The sequence below is a fragment of the Neolamprologus brichardi genome, chromosome 3 (genome assembly GCF_056152115.1).
Source record: "Neolamprologus brichardi isolate AB-2024 chromosome 3, ASM5615211v1, whole genome shotgun sequence".
NCBI classification, from domain to species: Eukaryota; Metazoa; Chordata; class Actinopteri; order Cichliformes; family Cichlidae; genus Neolamprologus; species Neolamprologus brichardi.
Window position 1 is genome coordinate 51479088 of NC_142106.1, and position 25611 is coordinate 51504698.

The 25611-nt window shown below is 46.1% G+C and overlaps 2 protein-coding genes across 5 annotated transcripts; one reads left to right on the forward strand and one right to left on the reverse strand.

The window, feature by feature from the left end:
• Positions 1-587: 587 nt before the first annotated feature.
• On the reverse strand, positions 588-11399 carry si:dkey-28a3.2 (uncharacterized). Of its 3 annotated transcripts, XM_035916187.2 has the most exons (8): positions 11185-11399; positions 6730-10034; positions 5815-5985; positions 5338-5568; positions 3593-3642; positions 3459-3514; positions 3078-3380; positions 588-2340 (listed from the first exon to the last, which is right to left on the reverse strand). In XM_035916187.2, the coding sequence occupies exons 2-8, from the start codon at positions 9877-9879 to the stop codon at positions 2324-2326; spliced, it is 3978 nt and encodes a 1325-aa protein (XP_035772080.2). In that variant the 5' UTR covers positions 9880-10034; positions 11185-11399; the 3' UTR covers positions 588-2323. The 3 variants fall into 3 exon arrangements, with proteins under 3 accessions (XP_035772080.2, XP_006809348.2, XP_006809349.2); XM_006809285.2 differs by having other exon boundaries at positions 5338-5985; XM_006809286.3 differs by having other exon boundaries at positions 5338-5985; positions 10560-11399.
• A 465-nt stretch (positions 11400-11864) lies between these two features.
• On the forward strand, positions 11865-23967 carry zfta (zinc finger translocation associated). 2 transcript variants are annotated; one of them, XM_087837870.1, is made up of 5 exons: positions 11865-12723; positions 14886-15398; positions 16043-16399; positions 19941-20399; positions 22807-23967. In XM_087837870.1, exons 1-5 carry the CDS (start codon positions 12600-12602, stop codon positions 23295-23297), a joined length of 1944 nt encoding a protein of 647 aa, XP_087693996.1. In that variant the 5' UTR covers positions 11865-12599; the 3' UTR covers positions 23298-23967. The 2 variants fall into 2 exon arrangements, with proteins under 2 accessions (XP_087693996.1, XP_087693997.1); XM_087837871.1 differs by having other exon boundaries at positions 14889-15398.
• Positions 23968-25611: the final 1644 nt, after the last annotated feature.

The following is a 25611-nucleotide window of genomic DNA, read 5'->3' on the forward strand; positions in this document are numbered from 1 at the left end:
GGTGGGAGGAAGCCGGAGTACCCGGAGAGAACCCACGCAAACACGGGGAGAACATGCAAACTCCACACAGAAAGAGCCCGGCCTGATGGTGGAATTGAACGCAGGACCTTCTTGCTGTGCGGCAACAGTGCTAACCACCCTGCTGCAGTTTTTGATTGTAGTTTTGTTAATTAGCAAAATGTGTGTTTGTGAAGCTGTTATTGCTCCTGATGAGGTGCACCATCATGCTCTACATCCAACTGACACTGTTTCTACTTTGTTTTAGAGCTCCGTTGCCTTAATGCAGTGCATTGGCAAGTTTGAGTTTGCACTGCACACAGCTGCCCATCACAGACCCAGGCTGGAGCCACAGTGCACACTTTGGGTGCAAGCTGCCCCACTGGTGCAAGTGCAGCTTCAGTGGATTCAATAAAAACGATACGGTCAATGTACAAACAGGAATTTCTGTGCTTATTAATGTGAAAGTCTTAATATTTCTGATCATAATACCACACAAGTGACACAACTGCACTGGAGAAAACAGAGTTTAACAAAAAAGACAAAGGATTCGAATGAACAGTAGAAAAAGTTTATTACTGAAAAGGCATTTAAACATTCCCTTTTTAAACTGGCAGACAATCACGTCTGATTTTCATGAGTGATCTGATCACCACAAGCTCTTTCCACAGACAGTGTTCACCTCCTCAGCTTTGTGCTCAAATACAAGAATATTTCAGTGTTGTAGTCGTCATGAAAATCATAGAAAAATCATCGAAAAGCATTCCCGAGCACTTCATCCATGTACTACTTAAGTAGGAAAGCCTTGGATTGATAACATTCACAAATGAAATTCTTTTCTAACATGGCGCTTTCTACAGATATGAATAATGCATCATCGACGATCACTTGCGTAAGAGGAGACTCAATAAATAACAAGGCTGCTCCAAATATTGTGGAGCGGCACAGAAAAAGTCACATTTGGCATGTCATAACCAGCTTTATATTAGTCTATTTACAGCGCTGCAGGAGATTTTTGCAGAGGTGACAAACTGTCCCTAAGAAGGTTGTGTCGGTACAAAAAGTTGCCCCTGGAGGAACACGTCAGGATGTGACGCAGGAGCAAATTGCAGCTCAGTTCCAGAGGCCCCTATCAAGGCTCTAACCTGAATACAAGCCTGCAGGAAAATCTGCACACTAGCAGATTCAGTCAGCGTCCAGATCATAGAAAATGTTGTGCTGATGCTGTTTCTCTACAGCCGACTAATCCCAGGGTTAAATATTAACTTGTTGTATAATCAACTATAAATGTCACATTGACAAAAGCCACGGCTGCTTATCAGTGGACAGGTAGTGTGTCTCTGCACAAGTGCAGTGACCCAGACCTCCAATACAAACATATTCAGCAACAGTGTTCCTCAGCACGGTGCGTTCAGCCCCAGTTTGTGCTCGCAGCAGCTCAGCCAGCAGGCTGAGCCTTTTACTTTCCAACAATCAATATTAGTCTTTATATTTGGTGCTAAAACACTTCCCACTGTGGAATTCACAGCCTGGACACTGCTGCTAATTTTATGACTCATTCTTTTACCCCCCATACCACCTATTATCCCGTTTTTCCTTGGAATACCTTTAGTGTTTTCCCAGAATGCTGAAATGTTTACCCCTGCAGAGTGAGGAATGTACAAACTGGCTATGAGTATGCTCCAGCTGGAAAACACAGGTTATATTTTATCAAGGCGCCCACAGAGGTCATGTGATCAAAGAAGATATTTGTGCAAGTCTGTGATTGGATCAATAAATTAAGTGGCCTAATAAACTGATATGTCCAGAATGCTATTAGCTTAGCCTTCCCAGAGTGAAGATTTCCCAAATGTAGTTTTCTTTAAATAGTAATGTTTCACTCCAACACTCATGTCAAGGTGCTGTATTGTAAGAAGCAACAATATTATAGAGAAGTGCAATGATCCCCTATGAGCAGCAAGAGGAGGAAGAGCTCCTTTTGAACAGGAGGAAACTTCTGGGAGAAGCAGGAGCAACCGTTTGCTGCAGCTGATTGGGGGTGAGAGAAAAAAAAGGAGCACAAAAAACAAACACAACAGGAGAAGGACTGACAGCAAATCTTAGATGAGGCAGCTTCAGTATAAAAATGTCCTCGCTGCCTTTGATAAACATACACAACCCTGGTAGGAAATGAGGTAAAGCTGCTTTAGGGCCTTCTTTTCCAAGGTGTCCTCCTGCAGAGGTAAACACACTGATAAGAAATCAAACACACGAGAGAAAGGAGGCGGGGTTTGTTTCTCCTGGTCCACGGGCTTCAGTTGCCTCCTGCAGCCGTCTCTTCAGCTCGTCAGTTCTTGTGTGGTTCTGCAAAAGAAGTCAGACAGCGTTGTTAACAGATCATCTGCAGAGGAATGGCTTAGCCTTTTTGCTAAAGCATATAGTTAGGGCTGGACCAGGTGACCCTGAATCCTCCCTTAGTTATGCTGCAATAGACGTAGGCTGCCGGGGATTCCCATGATGCATTGAGTTTTTCCTTTCCAGTCACCTTTCTCACTGACTATGTATTAACAGACCTCTCTGTGTTGAATCATATCTGTTATTAACCTCTGTCTCTCTTCCACAGCATGTCTTTATCCTGTCTTCCTTCTCTCACCCCAACCAATCACAGCAGATGGCCCCGCCCCTCCCTGAGCCTGGTTCTGCTGGAGGTTTCTTCCTGTTAAAAGGGAGTTTTTCCTTCCCACTGTCGCCAAAGTGCTTGCTCATAGGGGGTCATATGATTGTTGGGTTTTTCTCTGTATCTATGAAGCGCCTTGAGGCGACTTTTGTTGTGATTTGGCGCTATATAAATAAAATTGAATTGAATTGAATTGTTTCACACTGATCGGTGCAGTCAGGCGAGTTTGCACCGTCAATTATTGTATATAACTGCTGAGCCAGTGTTGCTACCATTACATTATATGAATATATGAGGCGATTAAAGGATAAATCTCATTGGGATCAGTCGTACAGATGAGGCTAACAGATGCTCTCCTGCAGCTACTTTTAACTCTGCTGTGTTGCAAAGTCAGGTGACTTAACTGCGTGATGCGAGCTCGTACCTGCCACAGGTCTGCTGTGCTGCTGCAGCTGGCTGCTGAAGAAGCGTTCCCGCCGGGACACCTGCTCATCCCAGGCCTCCCGTATTTGCTCTTTCTCGCCGGGCTCCAAGGTTAGGGTGTGCGGGTGGGCCTCGTCAATGTGGGCCTTCACTCCCTCTAGGCTGTGGGAATATTGCAGTTCCCCACACACCATGCACACCAGCAGCTGGTTGAGTGGGTCATAGTCCATGAGGTAGCGGCTCCTCCACACAGCATCGGAAACAGAATCCTCCTCACTTTCAGCAAACAGCAGCTCTGACTCATCTGAGAAGGCAGAGTTTGTTTTTGGTTACGTTCACTATTTTATGTGCATTCGTTCAAGTTCAAAGTGACACACTTTACCTTCGATTGGGGCTGTGTAATCAGAGTATGTGAAGGATGCCGAGTCCACTGAAGAGCTGTGAAGGGAGATTTTTGTTATCCTGAATGCTGACGATGCTGATATCAAAAGAAAGCGAGCAAAAAAAACCTCTCACCTCATTAGATGTTCTGACTCCTCAGAAGAGTTCACCCACTGACCAGGTGCCTAAAGATATTAGACAAAGAGTGAAAAACTGAAGCACAGGCCACGTGCAGTGTTTTTACGTGCTTTCATGAGCTCCCTGAAACACGGTGAACCAAACACAACTCAGACTGCAGAGATGCTTAAGAGTTCCTGTAGTTTTGTCACTTTGACATTATTTTGTGTATTTTTGTCGTTTCTTTCTGGTGCTTTTGTGTCTTTTAGGTCCTCTGATTTACTTACAAACAAAGGACGGGGGCACGAGTGCACCATTTAGTTATCTGCTCATTTTCTACTGGAGTACTAAAGCAGCGGTCCCCAACCCCCGGGCCTCAGACTGGTAACAGTCTGTGAGTCGTTTGGTACCGGGCCGCGAGAGTTGAGGCTCAGGTGTGAAATGTATAGTTTTCAGGGTTTTTATCGGTTTTCAGCGTTATTTTGTTATCGTTTTTATCGTTAACTCTGTTTTCCTGGGTCTTTTCACGTGTGTTATGAATAAATCTTCTTTTTTTTGGTACCGGTACTAGTTTTATTTTGTTGTATTTATCCACGACACCTTAAAGGCCGGTCCGTGAAAATATTGTCGGGCATAAACCGGTCCGTGGCGCAAAAAAGGTTGGAGACCGCTACTAAAGTACTCTGTTTCTGTGTCACTGAGAGATCAGTCCTGGAAATGATGGTATCAGGCTTGTGATAGAAAACCTGCGTTAGTGTCCGATTTGTTTAACCCTTATTTATGTGGGGAACATACTTGATGTTGCTGAAATGACCCTCTTCAATTTTTAAATTAATTAATTATAAGTGTGAGAATTTTAAAATCTACTGGGAACCAATGTAAAGAGAACGATACTGGTGGTGGACAGTGGTATCCCTCACTCTCCTGGTAGATACAACTATGATATGAATTTCAAAATCCAATGTGACTTCAGAAGATTTTCAGAAAACTTGACCTCTGATGTCCGACGGTGAGGTTGAGGTCATGAGATTTGAACTCATCGAAGGTTTTTAGCAGACACACCTATCATATCAATTTGAAAGTTCTCTGTCGTTTTGTTATCGAGGCTGTTACGAGTCTGACTGCAGCAGTTTGTAATTGTTTGGAGGCATGACAAAGATGATTTGTCTAAGCTGGTAAAAGGGCATCACAACATGTGCAATGACACAAACGCGAGAACAATTTGCCAAGTTCAAAGAACGAGGCTCGCATTTTAGAAATGTTCCTTAAATGAAAGTAAAAGGAACGTGAGGTACATTTTATATGTGAGTCAAAGTTCAGCGAGGAATCAAATACTTCACCGAGATTACGAACGCTGGTCGTAAAATCAGTCACGTGACTGAATGTTAAATGTAATTCAAGTGGAGCTGTAATCATGGCCTCAGTCACAGCCAACCAGGGTGGGCAGCCTATTTGGCTGGTGAGGCTTAAAAGACGGCATATAAAGGATAAGAAATGCCATAAAAAGACAGAATGATAAAAGGAAAACATCAGTGGACCCAGGATTGAACCTTGTGGAACCCCTCAGGTTAATCAAGCAGTGTAAGAGGAGAACTAGCACACGCTAACCAAGAAGGTCCTTCCAGATAAATAAGAAGAAAACCAGAAATGCCAGCTAAACCTTGAGCCTATTAAGTATAATATAAATGTCAGTAGTATGTAATATGAATACAATAATCATAATAAAAAAAAACAAGCTGTTTATGTAACTGTGCAACTCCCACCTCTGTCTGTAGACCCAGGGGAGGCAGCCTAGTCTTCCAGCTGTTGAAGCTTTGGGTGATTCCCTTCTCCCGAACTGCCTTCCTGGCTCTCTGCTCCTTCTTTTTTATCCTCCAGTACTCCCGCTTCCTCCTCAGAAAGTCCTGCTCACTTTCCCCCGGGATGGGCTTTGGAGGAACCATGGTGCTCACCGGTGCCAGCTGGGTGGAGGATTGTTTCTTGTGTGGGGGACTCTGAAGGTGAGCAGAGGGGATTTTTAACAGACTTTGACCAAGGGGTTCAACGAGGTGCATGTCAGTACTGGACAGTGGTTTGTCTGGTGGCTTCACAGCGGGGAGGGCGGGAGCTGAGTCTACATCAGTGCTTCTAGATGCTCGTGAAAGCTGTAGAGATTCAGAAACTCCTGCACAGCTGGATACAGCATGTGAAGGCCCAAGTTTGACGCTGCTGTACTCATTGCTGGTGATGGGCAGTCTGACCTGGAGCGTGCACGCTGACTGTTGAGCATTAGATGTTGTTTGGCTAACAACCAGAACGGTAGGGATGCTGGTCACCGAGTCCAGAGGAGAGACAGGCGGTTTGGGCTGGAGGGCTCGTTTTGCTGGAGGACTCGCCCCTTTAAGACTGTTGATAATAACGAGCCCCGGGGTCTGAAAGAAGAAAATATGACATGAACAAACGGCTTTTCAGAAACTGAGGCAGAGTTTGCTCCTAGCTTTAATGGGCGCCCTTCAGATGAACTCCACTTTGTTTTTCCCGTTCAAATACCATATGCCTGAGAATTTTCTGTCGCAGCGATTCAAGCTTCAGCTGGACTGAGTCGACTGCAGAAACCACTTTTATATACATAGAGAAATTTAGGTATGTCAAAAACTCTTTACATGGAGGGCCCCTCTTTCACATAGACACTATGTGCACATGCTGCTAAATACTCAACAGCTTTCATTCATTTAAGTGATGCTTGGGTTTTCTGCCCATTGCACGAGCTGCACTAGTCGGAAATGGTTCATCTGGTAGCACGCGGCAGATTTCAGTGGCCTCAGTCAAGCTTGTCACCTTTGCAATCATCAAATTGAACTCTATATGCAGATAAAAGGCGTGAGGAAGAAAATCAAACGCAGTCTTCTTTACTTTGAGTGTTGAATTTCTGCCACGCTCAGATCCTGAACACAACACGAGGCTTCAAAAGACTGAAATGCTACGTGGCTCAGAGCTAGCACTCATTTTTCAAAAACAGTCACATGTGAAGATGAATCTGATGATGATGATGATGCACAGCTGACATCAGGGGCTCAACATACTATCAAATATGATCAACATTAGCTATTAGCTACACACCAAAGCGCTGAAACTTCACCTCTTGCAGAAAAGAGCTCGAGTGCTCCTCGTGTTACCTGAATGCTTCTGGGGAAGAGCCCGCTGCTGCACTCCCCCTCGCCGTCTCTCTGCCTGGCCTTTAACTTGGCCCTCTGCTGCCTCTTCATCAGCTTCCAGTACTCCCTCTTCCTCTGCAAGCTGGTCAAGCCGCTCTGCTCCGTCACCGCGCTGTTGTACCTCCGCTTCGATTCGGGGCAGATGTTCTGTTCTTGTGCCTGATGCTGTTCCTGCTGTGGTTGCAGGTCATCCAGCGTCACGGCTGTGATGTGATGCAGCTTCGGTGGCTCTGGAGAGCAGCAGGTTTTATAGCCGCCTTTTTTAGCGCAAAGTCTCTGGGTTCTGCGTGGAGCTTCCATGGAGGTGTTTACTATGTAGTTCAAAGGGGTCTGGGACGAGTGCTCGCTGGTGTGATGCACACCTACATCACTGGAAGCAGGAAGAGGTGGAACTGTCTCGCTCACCTGCGATGGGTTCTTGAGTTGAGGGCTTTGTAAACTGGCCTTTGCAGAGACCTTGCTGTCGAGCTCCCAGCTTTTTATCTGCAAAGTGAGGTCAGCAGCAATAGGAGCCGTGTCATCCCTTTCAAAGGACAGCTGAGATAAATTTGGCTTCATGTCTTGCTGTGAAACCTCTTCTATTGTCTCCATTTTAATAGAGTTCTGCTCGCTTTTACATTCTGTCACCGTGCTAAGAGATTCTTCCAGGAGCTTCTTCATGGAGGCCACAGCTAGCAGAGTGGCAGTTTGGCTGTCTGCGCTCAGACATGGGTCAGACTCCAGCTGGGGTGCTGGAGGTGGGGAAGTAGGGGGTTTGATATCTGGACAGATGGCTTGTTCTGGTGGAGAATTTAGGTCAGCTGCTGGCATGGAGTCACTCTCCTGTTTCATTTCGTTTGCACGAGGCAGAAAAAGCACGCTGTTGTTGGAAAGAGGAGGTGCGTTTGCTGTAGTGTCGGCGAGATTTCTACTCTGAGGCACAGTGATCAGCGTCCCCTGCTTCTGAGGCTTCCTCCTTTGTAAGGCTGCACCGGCCCGAGCATGTAAAACACCCTGTCTCAATCGGACAGCGCGAGCTGCTCTCTGCTCACGCTTCTTTATCCTCCAGTACTCCCTCTTCTTTGCCATCCTCTCCTCCTCCGTCAGCCCTGCATCCAGAGACGGGCCTGACAGCGACAGCGCTCTGCTCGAGATGGTCATTTTCATAACGCAGCTGCTAACGTTTGAACCTGCTGAATTTTGAGGGCTCTGTGGATGAGTAAGTGTGAGCTGGCCCACAGTTTGGATAGCTGACGAGTGCAAATTAGGAACGGTTGTGCTTTTGAGGTGAGCCTGCGGTCTAACTGCGAGCAGTCGCGGCAGTTTGTTGGCGAGCTGTCCAGGAGCAGAGACTTTCACCTGAGCTAAGCAAAGAGGAGGGGGAGCCGGGTGTATCCTGATGGGAGCAACGCTTCTCAGTTTAGCGTCAGGCTGACACTGTTGTTGTGCCAAAGGAGTGTTTGTAGAAACTACACAAAGCTCTGCTTGGCTTTTGTCTTCTGCTACGCTGTGATCTGCAGAGCTGTGAGGGATGTTGGCAGTCAGCGTGCCGTCCTCTTTGATGAATCCTCCGATGGTCTCCGGGCTGTGCGCGAGGGCACTTCCGGTTGACTGCGCCAGCACTCGAGTCTTCCTCATCTCCTCGAGGATCTTCTGGTAACGTTTCACCCTCCTCATCAAAGAATCTCTCTCTTTCAACCGAACCTTTACCTCCATGGACAGCTTAGCTCGCTGCTCGCGCTTTTTGAGCCGCCAGTACTCTCTCCGTTTAGCTATTATCTGCTCGGGCGTGTCGTCAGGGTTGATTTTGGGCATGCTTCTGCTACCAAAAGCTGAGGGCAGCATTGGGGATTTACACCGTAGACTTCTATGGTTCATTAAGTTTCTCTGTGCTTCGATGAACCTTTGTCTAGGCGTTTTATATCTCGCGATACCCCGGGTAACACCGCCAAGATGATAACTTGGAACCTTTCCCTGAGAGTCTACTGGTTTTTTCACAGATGGAACATCAGATGTTTGCAGAGCAGTCACAACTACAGTTGCTGTCCCACTTTGCAGCTTATTGTTTTCACTTTTGGCTGATGTAAATGGTGTTTTGACCCGTGTATGACACTGCTTCTGGCTTGCTCCTCTCAAAAGTGACTCTGATGGAAGAACTATGCTTCCCACGTGTCTGGTTTTTGGTGCCGTTAGCCTCTGAAACGTCATCTCTGCACCCTGCGTCCTCTCTCTGGCTTTAGCTAACCTAGCTGCAAGCTTCGCTCGCTGCTCTCGCTTTTTGATCCGCCACTGTTCCCGACGCTTGGCCGCTCTTTCCTCGTCGGACTCCAGAGAAGCTCGTGCATCGCCGACACCTTTAGCCCTCTGTGTGGTGACCAAGGCACGCTTTGTTCCACTCTGAGGTGTTGAGATGGCTGTTTTGCTCTCTGCTTTAGTGGAAGTGGGGCCGCACGGAGAGGACACGAGAACGAGACCCGTGGGTAAGACTTTGGGCTGAGTGGGTAATACAACCTGTGCCTTATGTTGGTTTCTGGGGACTGACGCACCCTGCATAGACACACATGGCTGAGGTGCTGTTTTACTGGAGCTGCCATTGGTTATTCTGGTCACTCTGACTGGAGGCACTGAGGATACGGTGTTCAGCTGAGTCCCACTGGACACGGGTGAGGAAACGGTTGCTGTCTGACGTTTACCTGCGGCTGCGTTGCCGCTGGCTGATTTGGCAGAGATAGAACAGGACGCTGGCAACTGAGGCAGACGCTTGTTGAGCTTTACTGTCTGGAGCCACTTCTCCTTTTGGCTGTCAGTGGTTTCACGTGACCCCTCCCCCAGAGCATTTCCGTGCTTTGACACAGAATTGTATGAATTATCATTACTCTGCAGAGGAGGTGACAAAGCACCTGATGACTGGGCCAGAGTGGAAGCCTCTTCCACAGGGGCATTTAGCTGCTTTCCTCCCTGGCTGCTGCTGCTGTGTTTGTGCCTTTCCCTCTCCTCTGACAGACGGGCCCGCTGCTCTCGCTTCTTGTTTCTCCAGTACTCTCGCTTTAGGGCGAGCGTGGCATCATCGTACTCCGAGGCCGGCCGGTAACGGTGGGACGTTGAGCCACCTTTACCTTTTGCAGTCGGCATGCTGTTGCCAGGTTAGACAGCCCATCGGTTCTCATCCAACAGCAGTGATTGGCCTTGGTAGCCCCTCAGTCCAGGATCCTAACTGTCATCGTCAGCATCATCGTGTTTCTGAGCACCTCTTATGCTCTCCGACATCACATTGGAGTGCAGATATCCTGAGGAACAGAAAACAATCTTTGCATTAAAATGCGATGAAAATAATCTAAAGACTAGGTACTACTTTGTAATAAACAAAAAGTTGAAGTCACTTGGATGAGTGACGAAACGTTTCCGATGAACAGAATGAAGACCTTCTTGGGATTTCCTTACCTGGATGATCGAGCATGCATCAACACAATGTGTAGCACCTACTGTTGCTCTAAATTTCAAACTGAGGATTGCAATTGCAGATTTAAAGAGTGTATAAGCAGGTGCGGTGGCCATAGTGCTGCACACTGAAATCCTGCGCTTCAGGATCTCTGATTGGAGCCATGGGAATTACAACATGCTCACTGATCAGTAATGCAACATCAAGCACAACAACATTAACACAATAATTCCCTTCAATTGCACAAAGTAAAGATGATATTAGCGAGGATTGAAGAGTCAAATAGCTATTTACAAAAATGTAACAATTTACACGTTTTTTTTTATTTCCACCAAATAAGTTCAACCAAAGTCATTTGATCTGTTTGACTCACATGTGTGTGCCTCATGATGAAAGTACACAGAGTACACGGAGTAAGGTGGTCTCAGTGGAGCACTGACGTACTCTAAGATCTGTAGCACTCACTCCAGCAGGATTTCGTGCACCAGTCAGGAGACAATAAATTCGTGCACGACGCCCACCTCATCTGTCACAACATCTGTGCAGATTCCCGCGTGAAACGCGAGTTTCAGTGTAAGATTTCAGGCGATAGCTATGAAATAAATGAAATTGTCGTCGTGTGTGGGAGTGCTTCGGCTCCAGAAAGCAGGAAGAAAACAGCGTGTCGCTGTCCCTTTAAAGCTGTCTCTCTCTATCACAAAGTATATCTGCCATTTTTCTTTATTCTCAGTGTGTTTCAGTCAAACGCCACCAGGCCACTCAGCCGAACAACCTACAGCAAAACACGCAGAGCGGCCGTGGAAAAGCGGTCGCACTAGAGCGGAAATGGTGCCTGGATCGTTGTGTCTCTCAGCGGCACAATGGACAACATTTTCCTGCTCTGGTCCTCGCGGACTGGCGCCTGTCTGCGCGTGAAAGCCGCGAGGACAGGCGCAGATTCGAGCCGCAAAGCCGCGCGCCCGGAAGCACGAGCGACAGAAAACATGCACGTCCGTTACCTTTTAGCGGCACTTAACTTTCCGGGACACTTTGGGGGCGGTTTTGCACAGATATTCTGCCAGGACACTGCAGCTACTTTCCGCCAGTCGTGCTCAGGCTGCCTTGACAACGCTGAAAAGTACCAGGATGTGGGATGCTCGCTGTGTGTGTGTGTGTGTCTGTGTACATAGAGACAGTAGTGTGCAACGCCCCCTCCTTTCCACGCCACATCCATTCACTGGGTCGCATTAAAAGGATTTTACAAACCTGTCACGAGTCCCCCTGTCCCCCTGTCTGTCTGTCTGTCTGTCTGTCTGCAGGAGGCTCAGATAATGTGGTGCCGGGACACGGAGGCCCCGCACAGCTGTTCCCTACTGGAATAGCTGCACAAAGGTCCATTGATTTATTGTCTTTTTCTACACATGACCTGAATTCATGTGCACACGCTTCAAGCAGGGATCCACTTTTCTACACAACGACCAAATGAGCACGAGGGCGGGGCTGACGGACAAACAACGTTAGGGCGCTGGGGGCCACGGCCCGGTTCCTTTAACGTGGATCCGGTTTGAAAAAACTACACTGACGTCACAGCAAGACTATAGCTAGGGACTGAATACATGAATTAAACGTGTGTAAATCTTTGTGATTCAAAGGTGTCAGCAGCTGAAACATTTTTCATTTTAATAACATGAGTTTAAGACTGTTTACAGCTGAGGCCATCGAAGTTAGTGTATCAGAGGTTTCAGTCGGACTATGTCAACTCAGACAAGTTTACTAATCGAGAAGGAAGTCATGAACACGTGCGCCGCTGAACATCTGCACAGATGTGTATGACACATGAAAACAGCGCGTGCTGCCCCGGTACAAAGCAGGCGCTGCTGAGGGGCCCCGACTCACCGCCTCGTGGTTAACCGGCGCTCTGCCTTCATGTCGCGGCTGTGGGACAGCAGCAGCAGCAGCTTACCGGTATTAGCGCCTGCTGCTCCCTCTGCCCCCCCGGGGTGGGTGTGCATCGTCGTAGCTGCTACTGTCTCTTTAAATTTACCCAGGAGCCCCTTAAGGAGCCCCAGGGGCCCCTAGTCCGGCTCCCCACCCTGAAGACAAGCAAGAGCCTAAAAATTCATGAGTAGAGGCCTGAGCCGAGGCGCCTCCACCGAGCACCGCGGAGCAGCGGCCCTTTTCGCCGGTGGATTTATGATTGTGTGCTTGCATGAAAAGTTAACTTGGCTCCCGTGCGGGGCGCGTGGGGGGACCGCGGAGAGCACGGGCTCCTCGGCGGTGGGCTCGTTATAGAGCGCCTGGCAGATGCGTGTCGAGCGCTGCGGAGCGGCGAGAACGTGTTGTTGTTGTGAGGGTGACATGCCCCACGACGGCGACACGACCCACTGAACGAAGCACCGCCAACCACGACTGAAGCGAGAGCAGCGATCCAGTGATGGAAGAGAAAGGAGCGGGGCAGGGGGAGCCCGTGAAGCTCCGCTGTGCCTATCAGCCGGAGCTGCTCTCATTAATGACAAGCGGGCAGGAGGAAACCACGCAGGAGGACAGCGAGTTAGTAGGTAAAGAGCAAAAAAACACATCTAGTGTTAATTTTCTTGTTTTTGTTCCAACGCTAAGTGGGTCTGCGTGGCTGTCAGATATACAGCCATTATCAGGCAGCCAGTTAATCCGTGTCAGGGACAAAGCCATGGAGCAGCATGGCCCCTCCGTCTCTGTGGCTCCTATAAACAAAGGCTCAACTGCACGCAGGCAGCCAGGCGAAGCGCACACTGCTGACACCTAGTGGACAGCGGAGGTACAGGCCGTCTCAGACCTGTCATCGAGCGGAATAAACGCTGATCGGATAAAAAAGGCAGGGTTATCCTTTCACGTGAGGTGCGAGCTGACCGCAGAAATGTCCGTAAGCAAGTTGTGCTTGATTACCAAATGACAGCAGCGTGACTTTTAAGTTTAAAGCTGTGAGGAACTGAAAGGCTAGCGTTTCTAGCCTGAAAGATGCCTACCAATGTTAGACCTAACAGTTCACTCACATGATATCTCTGCTGCTCATGTGATCGTTTGGGTTTTTGTAAAGATTGGTATCATTTAAACACACTATTTAAATGTTACCCATCTGCAGTGAGATAGAAATAGACCTGTGTGGACAGCCTCTACCTTAATAACTTCATATAATTGGAAACTAGATTGTTTTGCTCCAAGTCTGCTGATGTTCAGGTGTATATTGTTTTTATTGGTCTCTGTCAGCTACAGGGATTTGTTTTTGAGTGAGCCAGTGCAATGCATGGAGTCAGACTACTGATTATTTGTTGGACGTGTGATTATTATTGAGTGTGCAGTCTGAAAGAGATAGGAGACTGCAAAGTCTATGGGAGAACGTAACTAGGCAGCATCATGTGCTAGTCTATAGGATGACTTTAAGGTTTATTTATTTATATAGCACATTTTAAAACAACACATTAAAAGGCAATGCAAGGGAAAAAATGAAGAAGAGGAAGTCGGTGAACGTAGAGCCAAGGATTGAATGGTGGGAGGTGAAGAAGTCTAAAAGAAGATTTTTGACCAGATGATTTAACACAGTCTTGGAGAATGCGAGGACGATGCCTGAGCACTGAGACGGCTGGTGTTGTGAGTTGGTGCTACATAAATTGACTTGAGGAATAGAGAAGTGTGCTCCTCAATTTAATTTTGAATATAAATCAAAACTGAAATTAAATTTAGCAGCAGCTTCAACAATTTGACGGGCAGGCGGGCCATGTAGACACCCAAGTTTGTGCGTGCAGTAACTCAAGAACAAAGTGGTGTGGGAGCTTCAAATTGATACCATGGCTGTGTCTACGAAAAATCTCAGACGAGTTCAAAAAGAGAATCTTCGAGTCTTAAGGTCAGAGGTCAGACTTTCAGGAAAGCTTGAGAACAAGATGACATCACCCTACTATTGCTTACATCGTTTCAGTGTATTGAGATGTGTAGGCATTTATGCACAGCTAACTTAAGGTCCCACCATCAACATTATTTCAGAAGTCTTGGTTTGTTCAGATGCAGCTTTACAAACCCAATGGCACCATGTTCTTTACGCAAGAAGAGCCTCTCCTGCTAACTGAGGCCTGAAGGGCTGCATGATCTGAACCTGAGCTGAATTTACTGGGACATCCTGGAAAGATCGTAGCATTGTGTTAACACACACCTGAATCAGCAGCCTGCCAAACACTTCTGCTTTTACAGATGATGCTCGTCTGTAAACTGAACTGTATTTTTCACGCGTTAGCCACTTGCGGCCCACATCACCCCGACTTCTACACGGACGTGAAGAAATCGAATGCAATTTAGCCCTCGAAGTGACTTTTTTTTTAGGGAGGATTTGTTTGTTGTTGAGTGCAATGTTAAAATACGTTCTTTAAAAAGAAAACTGATTTAATATGAAGGCGACATGAGCAGAGAGCATGTCGGATTGGCTGAGGTGTCACTTTGATTTTGTTAAATACGAACAAAATTGTGTTTATGTCAAGTTTTGTCTTTTTATACAATATTTTACATTTTAAAAAACAAACAAAACACGACATTTTTTGAAATATTTGTGGGTGTTTTCTTGTTTTGTGGCCTCACATGAGATGACAGTGGCCCACAGCTGAAGTCTGAGATCTCTGCTTTAGCAACATGAAGACTCTGCTTCAGTTTGAAACCTGCTGCTCTGATCTGTCCTCTGTCTTGTTCTTGTCTGAAGAAGACGGTCTTGCCAATGGCCATGGAGAGGTGGAATCAGAGAGCGGTGTGGTCACGCCTGTCCAGTCACCAAGCACCAGCTACTGGAGCATCACAGAGAGCCCAGATCACCCCCTCCTCCTCTCCCTGGCCCCGGGGCCCTCTGGAGCCAAACCCAGGGTGCAGAGAGCCTCGCGTCCAGGCCTGAGCCGGATCCCAGGCCGAGACCACCGCCGGTACTACCACGAGTACTGGCGCAGCGAGTACCTGATGGACTTTGACCCCCAGAGGCACGGCATGATCTGCATGGTGTGCGGTAGTTCGTTGGCCACTCTGAAGCTCAGCACTATCAAGAGGCACATCAGACAGAAGCACCCGGACTCCCTGCTGTGGAGCGCCGCTGACAAAGAGGTGATCCGCTCGGGGTGGGAGAGCCACCTGAGTTTGGGGGGAGGGCAGAAGTTATACAGCCCTGCTTCGGGACCCTCACTTCAGGGCGAAGAGGACACTAGGCACTCGGGTCAACAGACTGGAGGTGGGTTGGTTTAAGTAGACGTCTTCCTCAAACTCAGTATGAACTCATATCATGGTGTATGTGTGAGGAGGAACTGATGATGTAATGTTTGATTGCATTGGACTGTTTGAAGGTAGACAGAGAGATATAGCACTCTTTCTTGCCTGACAAAAATAACATTAATAATCACTGGAGAAAATGGAGCTGCTATCCCATAATGCTTGGAAAAGCAAACAGGAGAAGCTGAACCACTGAGCCTGTGACAAAGTGAAAGCTGGGATCGAGCGCTTCATGCAGCATGCAGTTTTCACCCACTCACACAAGCACTTTTTCGACATTAGTGCCTTTTATCTAACACTCACACACATTCGCACACAACTCTGGGTTAGTGCCAAAGCATATTTGGCATGCAGGCCAGGGATGGAACGACCGACCTTCTGATTAGCAGATGACCTCCTCCACCTCCTGAGCTGCAGCCGCCCCGTGTGTTCACAGCAGGTGGCAGAAAAGTGCAGATTGTGGAGTTAAAAAGAGTTAAAACATCTATAATAACCATGGTGTAATCATATAAACTGGAATGAACACCTGACGTTACCTGTCTGCTGGATAAAAGCTAGTAAAACAGTTGATTTGTTGTCATGCTGTTTTGTCTCTACTATAAGCAGAAACTGCAGACCCTGCGACAGCCCAGGAGCAAACCCAGCAGCCCATCAGCCTGACTCCCTGCTCTGTGGAGGGTGAAGCCCCGCAGCCTAAAGAAGAGGAGCAGTACCTGCCCGAGCCGTCGGCGCAGATCTTGGAGCGCTATCTGAACGACTCGCTGCACGCCTGGTTCCGTCAGGAGTTCTTGATGGAGTACGAGTCTCATGCGGGTCGGCTGCTGTGCATGGTGTGTGGAGCGGTGCTGCCCTCTCTTCACCTGGACCACATAAAGAGCCACCTGCTGGACACCCACCCTAACTCACTGGTGTACAGCTCTGAGGAGAAACACTGCATCCTTCAGGCCTGGACTCAGACTCACGGTAAGAAGTGCGACACCTCACACGCCCACGAGCAAAACGCAGTGTTGGAATTAAAGAAATGGTTCTGTAGTCACGTGGATCGGCGAGGTCAAATGATGAGCAGCTAAATCTGATTGGCTGATAATGATAACGACATGATAATAAGTGAGATCCTTTGTTTTTTCGATCATTGCTTCCAGGTGATCACATACTGGCAGTCATAAGATCGTGATGTCACCCTGTGGTCCTTTTACACTTTCACCATCTTCGTTTTTCCTTCTGATGTGTTCATGGTTCACATCCATTAAGCTGTGGTCACAGTTTGGATCCAGTGTGTCTGTTAGCTAAGTGTGCAGTGTTTACTGTATTTAGCAGTGGATAAACCCTGTAATGTGTTTGGCTGTCAGAGCGTGTGAATCAGCAATACCCCAGTTCAGTTCATCTTCAGACTCCAAAGCATTAGAAAGAGAGGCTGGGAGGGTAAGATGACTCATTCTTTAGTGTTGGTGGAGACAGATGGACACAAACTGGAAATTTGAAATTTTATATGTAATTTTCAGATTCAAGCCAAACTTGTTTGAGTCAGATGGTTGCACTGGTGCAGAGCAGGCTGGGATCGTCATGGTCAGTAAAAGGTTACCAGAGATTCATTTAAGCTTATCATGCTGGTTGGATTCAAACACCAGGTTCCACCTTTCATACGGTCCTATACTGTCTAAGGCTACGTTCACACTGCAGGCGAAAGCGCATCAAATCCAATCTTTTGACCCATATCCATCATGCTATGACAGTGTGAACGGCACAAATCCGATATTTTCAAATCCGACCTGGGTCACTTTCGTATGTGGTGCTGAATCTGATACATATCTGATGTTTTAGAAAGCGACTGCTGTTTGAATGGTCGGGTCGCATTAAATCCGTCTTTTACGTCACTGACACAAGACAGACGCCAATTATCAGCGTCGGAGAAGACATCGCGAATGCTTCCTGTTGGGAAGACAACGTTGGAGAAACGTGAACATTTTATTTGTTCTGTATAATCTGCAGATTCTGACAGAAATCTGCAACTAGAAGCAGCGCTCCTCTAAAACAGCAATAAGGATCATTATTAGGTTATCTACATTATTATGTAAATAACAAAATAACTTGAAGCAAAAATTGGGAAACGTGAAGCCCGAAGTCTTTATATTAAGGGCCATCAGTCAAACATACTGTTTGGTCTGCGTCTAAACAAAGCGTGTTGTGTGTGACGTCTTCTTTTGCGCATGCGGCCGCTTTGAGCGTTCACACTAGAGCGCGTTTGCTGTCACATTTTATTTGTAGTGTGAACAAGCAGACAAAAAAAATCGGATTTGATCAAAAAATCAGAATTGAGCATTAAGACCTGCAGTGTGAACGTAGCCTAAGACAGGGGTGTCCAACTCCAGGCCTGGGGGGCTGCTGTCCTGCAGGTTTTATGTGTGTCCTTGATTAAACACAGATGATTTAAATGGCTAAATTAGCTCCTCAACATGTCTTGAAGTTCCCCAGAGGCCTGGTAATGAACCAATCATGTGATTCAGGTGTGTTTGACCCAGGGTGAGATCTAAAAGCCCTCGAGGCCTGGAGTTGGACAGCCCTGATCCAGGAGCTCAAAATCAGTCATGATAGCTTTGCTGACATCCACAGAGACCATGAATGTCCGAGTCAGCCTGAACACAAGTGGGATCAGCAACAGAAACGATTGTTTGATGAATATTCTCAAACCAGATCTTCCTTCCAAATTCACCTTTGACCCCTGTCAGTAGTCTGTGGTGATCATTGAACAGCAGTTCAATGAGACAGTGACAAAGACGAAACGCCAACATGTTAGACATGATTTAGTCTGGCACCATCTACACCTTTATGTAGACATTTATGTATGACTTAACCTGACACACCTGTTACCTGCTGAACTCTTTACTGTGATTGGTCACATTAACAACAGCTGCTGTCAGCGTTTTGATGAGAGGTTAACAGGAACTGGAGTCTGTTTGTTGCTTCAGTCGTTCTCACAGAGCAGCTGGATCTGTGAGAGTGAACAGATGTTTCTCTACAGTGACAGAGATGCATTTAAATGTGCAGGAGGAAGAGCAGCAGTGACTTCATCAGTTACTTCTCACAGTAGCATCAGTATGGACACTTTAAACTGTCACGTGTCACACTCATGAAACTAAACAATTTAAACTGAAACAGGAATAACTTCCATCAAAACTAATGATAGAAGTGCAGCGATGGTGCTGATGGAGGCCAGAGTCAGAGACCCAGCTCTCCACCTTTTCTGGCCTTATATCTATCTCACGCACAACAACGTGACCTCTCTAAAGATGATATGTCACTTGATTTCTCACAGACTGTGACACTATGTGGCTCTCTGCTCTTCCTCTCTGAATGAAGCTGTGGGGACGTGACCTACACTAATTTTTCCAGTTATTGCGATTTAAGTCATTCAAGTCCAGTGAACAGCTTGAAATGGTACAAAGTGTTGAACTGCCAGAGGTTAGAAAAGGTAAGGTTGCCCCAAACAGTAAAATAACTGCAAACAAAGTCGAGGTGTCAGTGAGTCCAGTTTCCTTCTGCACTCAGAAACAAAGTGTGACAGGAAGAGGTCTGCAGACCCAAAGACACGACTGAGTCAGAGGACAAGTTTCTGAGAGTTAACAGCTGTGTGACGGCGGCTCACAGGACAACAGCTTCAAGCATAACAGTGGTTATAGTGAGCAAGTCTCAGTTTGAACTGTGCAGAGAAGACTTCGAGCTGCAGGTAGAACGCCAGACGTCAGAATAAGACAAAGAGGTATTATGGACTAAATAATCAAAGCTTGAAATCTTCGGTTCGTCACGCAGGAGCTTTGTACGCCGTCGAGTAGGTGAAAGCTCCAGAGTGTGTGGCATCAACTGTCAAACATGGAGGAGGAAGTGTGATGGTCTGGGGCTGTTTGCTGATCCAGCACCGTGCAGCACCCTCTGTTCGGTCAGGGCTTCATCCTACAGCAGGAAAATGACCCCAAACATAAGACCAAGCTGTGCCAGAACTACCTCAGGATCAAAAACAAGATGGTGAGCTTGAAAACACGGAGTGTTCAGCACAGCCTCCAGACTGAAACGCCATCGAGCTGGTTTGGGATGAACTGGACAGAAGAGTGAAAGCAAAGCAGCCTACAAAGGTCCACATTTATGGGAACTTCTGCTACAGATATGGGAGAAGATTTGATTTCTGTTGAAGACAGAAGCCACGACTGTGTTCAGCTGTTATATCTGCCAAAGGAGGCTATTTTGATGAGTCAAAGGTTTAGAAAACATTTCTGTAAGATGATTCAATGATTTCTTTTTTAACTCCAATTACTTATCTGTGATATGCTTTGATTTCAGTGCAATGAGACATCAAACTGCACAATTTGCTGTTAAAAAAACTGGAAAATTGGGGTTTTCTGAATGTCTGAATGACTCACAGCTGTCATTTGAACACTGATGTAGCCACAGTGGGACTGAAACAAACGGATTATTTAATATTAGAAATGTTGTATGTTTCTGTGTCCTGTAGCAGAAGAAGCGGAGCACTCTAACAAATCAGAGACCAACACCAAAGATGGCGCTGTGGGGCTCTTCTCTGAGGACGTGGAAACCATCCAGATCAACACTGACGTGTACACGGAGGGCGACGGCACTTTCACTCAGGACACCTGTCTTATTGGTGAGGACGGCGGTGTCGGAGTTCCCCAGCAGGGTCTGCAGCCCTTCCGGCAGCCTAAGAAGAGGAGGCTACACGGGGGCGACCCGTGGCGGCTGCGTCTGGACTATCTGGTGGCCTACGGGCCTCAAGGCCAGGGCATGTTCTGTATGGTGTGTTCTCAGGTCCTGCATGAAACCAAGGTTAGCAGCTTCCGCCGCCACATCCAGGAATGTCACCCGGAGACCACAACCCTGAGCCGACAGGAAAGGGAAGCCATGGCTGCAGCCTGGACCAAAGATTACCCCAGTGAAGGCATGCAGATCCAAGATGGTGAGAAGCTTTCAGCACTGATACACGTCTCTGTAAAGCTGTAAACTTGTTAGTGGTATTTTTCAACAATATTAGGCCTTTTTTAGAAAGTTTGGTGGTTTTGTACTTTTCATGTTTTATAAGTCAGCTTTGTCAGCTGCTGCTGACATCCACAGTCAGTGGAACACAACACATTCCCACTCACAGAGGCTCAAAAGCACCTGACTGCTGTGTTAAGAGTTGTTTGTGTTTGTTTGGCTGGTCTTTTTAGCATCCTCACTTACTGTTTAGCCTGAGAAAACAGACATTTGTACATGTACCGTATTTTCCGCACTATAAGGCTCACTTTAAACGCACTCCTTTAATTTTCTCAAATATCGACAGAGCGCCTTACGTATAAATTCTGGTTGTGCTTACTGACCTCGAATCGATTTTATGTACACGGCGCTCAAAAATCTGTCAAAAATGTTTTAGTGCGACTTTGCTAAGCTACGAAGCCGCACCGCTTGATCAGTGTTGCCAACTCCTCAGTAAGGAAAATCGCTAATGGCTGTCCTAAAAGTCGCTAGAAGTCGCTAAATGACGTCATCACCTAATTTGCATAATTGGTCATGCCAATGTAATTGTAATCTATGTTGTTGGAGAGAGAAATAACATCGTGGAAGAGACATAAAGTGAGTAAAAAACGTCCTAAATGCATTTAGAATTTATTTAGAACTAAAAATTAAATTTATTTTAGCAATTATTGTTTTTTTAATGTCACAATTCCAACCCTGCTCCTTTACCCGGGCTTGGACCGGCAAAAGTGACCCAAAATAGGCACTCTGGTGGAGTTACTTTGTGTGTGTGTGTTTATAAGTAGTTTTAAACCTGATCCACAAAACAGCATAAGAGTAAAAGAGTAAAAGAAGAACTGACTGTGTTACAGCACCCGCTGCTTGTTGAGAGTAAAAGCGATATGCGCTTTCACGTCTTTTTTTTTAACGACTTTTTTTCGAAAAAAAGTCACTAGGGGGTCTGAAAACTCGTTAAATATAGCAACAAAGTCGCTAAGTTGGCAACACTGCGCTTGATGGATTGTTGGAGCATCATGGCTGCCGTAGTCAGGAGCCTCGTGGAGTAATCTGGGTCCTAAACTCCGTCCGCTTCAGGTCCCAAAGTCAAACGAACACTATGGCATCACTGAGAGTTAAAAACTGTCTAAATTCTTTCATCTTTAATAAAATGATCAGTGTTGCTGCTTTACCAGGTGTAACAAGGAAGTTTAACATCCAGGCATCCATGAAAACAGAATTTATTAAATGTAACGGAGTTCATTTAATAAATTCAGAAATCTCTCAGTTCTGACTGAGAGATTTCTGAAAGAATTCAAACGTACAGCTCTGCTATCACCTCCAACATAAATGAAGACAGAAAACTAAACAGCAGTGACGTTTGTAGGGTTACTGAAGTTGGGCTAGCTGGTATACAATGATGTGCTACGTGTTCGCTAGCAACACAGCTATGTTAGCATACCATAACCACAGTGAATTTGGAGGATGAACGCTAACTTTTTTCCACTCGATAAAAGTTAACGTGAGGGTTCCTGATGGTTAGAGACAAATGTAATCGCATGGCAGGATGCTGTAAACGGACCAAAGTTCAGTCAGGAGAACAACTGAGATAATCCATCCACAATACGAGGTTAGTCATTAATAGACTGCAACAACATGGGAATAGAGCAGCTGCCAGAGAATTCAGCATTAATGAATCAATGGTACGGAAGCAAGAAGAATGAGTTGAGTAAAGTTTGACTTATCTAACTGTTTTGTTTCGCTTAGTGTGCCTTATAATCTGGTGCGTTTTATAATCCGAAAAATACGTAAATCTCAGCATTTGCAATTATCTATAGAGTCCAGCCGAAACTGACATTTCACAGCTGATACAGTCAGTAAAAGATTCCACAAGAATTGCAGTGTAGCGAGTAAGTTAGCTAATGCAGCAGATAATCTGTTAAACAACGCGCGCTTTGTCAGGAACATTGTTCTGTTAGGGTTTTATTGAAAAATGAAGATGATAGTTTGCTTGTTTATTAACTATTTCTAACCTTACTGACCACTCAAAGCACTTTAGACTACAAGTCACAGTTTAACCATACATTCATTCAGTTTAAAGTGTATAAATTAATCTGATTCACATGCAGGCACAGGGAGAACTTATGAGGTCCTGGCTCGGTCAAACCAGGCGGGAGTGCTAATCACATAGCGTGTATTAACATAGCTTGTTTGCAACTTACCGTGAAGACGCCACTTGAGTCAGCACTGTGGGTGGTTAGAAAGGCTGGAAAAGTGCTATCAGCTACAACAAGAAAGACACTAGCGTGTGACTTGATTTTGTGGTGGAACTAGGCAAGAATGTGGCATCCCCTCCCTCTTATTTTTTCCCACAGAAATCAACCCCAGTGAAGTTGATGTCCTCAGTACCGCAGGAGAGACTAATGAAGACGCCTCCCCTGATGTCAAAATACCCAGCAAACTGGTGATAAAGGAGGAAGCTGTGGGCGAAGCCAAGGGCAAATCAAAGGATGGCGGCGCTGCAAACACACCTTCTCGTCATGGTCATTACCCCGGCAAGGACCAGAGGAGGAACTACCAGGTGCGCTGGCGGACAGATTACTTGATGGATTACGACTGTAGGAGGCACGGGCTGATCTGCATGGTGTGTGGAGCCACTCTGGCCACACTGAAGGTCAGCACTATTAAAAGGCATATTCAGCAGGTCCACCCTCACTCGCTGTATTTCAGCGCAGTGGAAAAGCAGCAGGCCCTGCAGAGCTACAACCAGACTGCCCTGCATTTCATCCATTCTGACGACTGCTTTTCACCCCGGGACCACGGACATACTGAGCTGGCCCCCACTTCAGCACACTTGGACACTTAAGAAGGGCTTCTGTCTGTTGCTCCTTACATGACTTCAGAAACAGCCCTCCTTGTTCTCTTGAAGGGAAATTCAGGTATTTGTAATTTGTAAAAGACTGCAATTTCCCTTTAAGTCGGCATCTGTGAGTACTGCTGTGGCTAAAGGACAATAACGGGTGCCACATGGGAATCGACAACAATACAAATATCACGCAGCCTAAAACAAAATCAAAGTGCAGCCACTCATTTGAAACTAAAGCTTTTTTGCACATCGCCTGTTTTACCTGAGGACCTCACAAGATTTGGGGAAATTATTGCTTTAGATGTACAAAATGTATGTTTTGCTTATGTATTTATTTCCTAGCTTTGTATCTGTTGGTATTTTAAATATAAATCAACATGAACCCAAGTGGGTGGTCCTCTGGAGCAATCGGATAATATCTCTGAATCTGCGGACACAAACTGTAGAGTAACGCTAAGATACTTTTTAAAAGTAATGTATAGAAAAATGAGATGGGGCTCATGCTATCGGTCCAGTCACATTCACTGCTAATGTGGCTAACATTAAACATAGATGGATCTTCTTTTTGTTGGGGGGACATTCGCTTTTCACATCCAAGAATTGATGCAGTGTTCTCTTTGGCAGCCAACAACAAAACATTTCTGCTTTGCTTCTAGCTAGCTGCTAGCAGCTAGCTAGAAGCAAAGCAGAAATGTTTTGTGCTGCTAGCTGCTAGCAGCTAGCTAGAAGCAACTAGCTGCTAGCATGTGAATTTATTCTGGTCCTTAGTCTTTGTGGGCGTACCAAACTAGCTGCTAATGTGCTAATATGCCAGTTTTGTTCAAAGTAGATGGGGTCCCCAGGTACAGGCGCATACAGAGCAGCATTTATGATGGCGACATTTAACAGCCAAGCCTACTAGTTATGTTTATGTCAGAACCATAGCAATGCATAGACTTAATATTTTGTGAAGTTTCACCAAGGCAAGATATTAGCTGTGTTGCACCTTCAGCTTTCAGCTGCAACTGCTCCTCTGGAGAATAAAGTGCCCCACAAAAGAACTGAAAGTAATGGGACAGTTATGTCTTTAATAACCTTTTGCCTAATTAGCTAGCTTGCTAACTGGCAGGTAGCAGTTGCCTACCAGCTAACGTAGCGGCACTGTTACGTTTGATGTTCTGATTCCTGTCCTCCAAAAAGGAAAGCTTTACTGAATGCTGAATGCTTTGATCTTAGTGTAAACACAACAAAGATTTCCAATGTAAACATGCCAACATGGCAACAAACTCGCAAATTCCACTTTGAGGTCACCAGGGCCACCCTCTTCCTGGGCTAGCTAGCACGCAGACAGAATTAGCGGTTCATGTTGTGCGTTTCATGTGGGCTGGTTCAGGAAAAACAGAAGTAACTTTCTGGTCTGAATCAATGTAAATGTGGAATTTTTAAACACGGATACTCGTTCACAGCAGACATCTTTGGTTTGTCAGAGGAGGAAAAGCTCGGAGCATCTAATACCGATGCCCTATTTTGCATTTCTAAAGAAAGGCATTCAGTTATGCAATAAAATATAATAACTTATCGATCCTACGCTTGATCTCGCCACAAAGTTTCATGATGCTCAGCAGTGCTCGCTAACAGACAAAAGGGGTGAGCAAGTTGCTGACTGAGTGAGTGGAGATGAGCCATTGGTTTCCCTGCTGCAAGTCAAAATGTTTGTTCCTTTGATACCCAACGAGTATCTGAACTTTAGCACTTATGGCACGGTGAACTCCTGGAAATGTGGCATTGTGGGGGCCTGAGTCTTCTCTCAGGAAGTAAGAAACAGAGTGCTCAGTGAGGCGAACAAGAAAACTGAGTCAAATTTAAGACAACTCAGCACTTTGTCCCCTAAAATGTACTAAACCCCAAATGTCCTTGTGTGCATCCAATAGAATTAAACTATGTTTGGTGTTATTGCTGAAGACAATGAATGGCAGCGTGCAGTCACTGGGTTCACATCACTCCAGTCTATTTAATCTCTTGTTTACAGAGGAGGAAGAGGAGGCCCTCTTCTCACTTATCCTCAGCATTTGGCATCAACATCAGCCTGAATCATTTTGTTAGCTGAAAGCTGTACAAAAATATGTAAATATGAATGATTATTTCTTTATATGAGCACTTTGATGCAGCCTGGTTTCTACAGTCTCTGTTTGTAATTATATCCAGTTTTTCTACTTTATTCCAAACAGCGTCATTTTTCAACACTTGGAGCGAAGCTCGTTGAACTTCTGCCTTCACTTTGAATCCCTCGCTTCAGCTCCGGTACCGCTTCATATTTTTCGTTCACTGTACAAAG

Bases quoted from the DNA above. Each gene is read 5' to 3' on its own strand.
- si:dkey-28a3.2 (XM_006809285.2), bottom strand. From the start codon at position 9,879: ATGCCGACTGCAAAAGGTAAAGGTGGCTCAACGTCCCACCGTTACCGG. The intron at 3,643-5,337 runs GTGGGAGTTGCA...TAATATCTTTAG, and splicing joins CCCTGGGTCTACAGACAGAG to GCACCTGGTCAGTGGGTGAA. The intron at 3,515-3,592 runs GTGAGAGGTTTT...CTCCCTTCACAG, and splicing joins GAGTCAGAACATCTAATGAG to CTCTTCAGTGGACTCGGCAT.
- zfta (XM_087837870.1), top strand. From the start codon at position 12,600: ATGGAAGAGAAAGGAGCGGGGCAGGGGGAGCCCGTGAAGCTCCGCTGT. The intron at 12,724-14,885 runs GTAAAGAGCAAA...TCTTGTCTGAAG, and splicing joins GGAGGACAGCGAGTTAGTAG to AAGACGGTCTTGCCAATGGC. The intron at 16,400-19,940 runs GTAAGAAGTGCG...TGTGTCCTGTAG, and splicing joins GGCCTGGACTCAGACTCACG to CAGAAGAAGCGGAGCACTCT.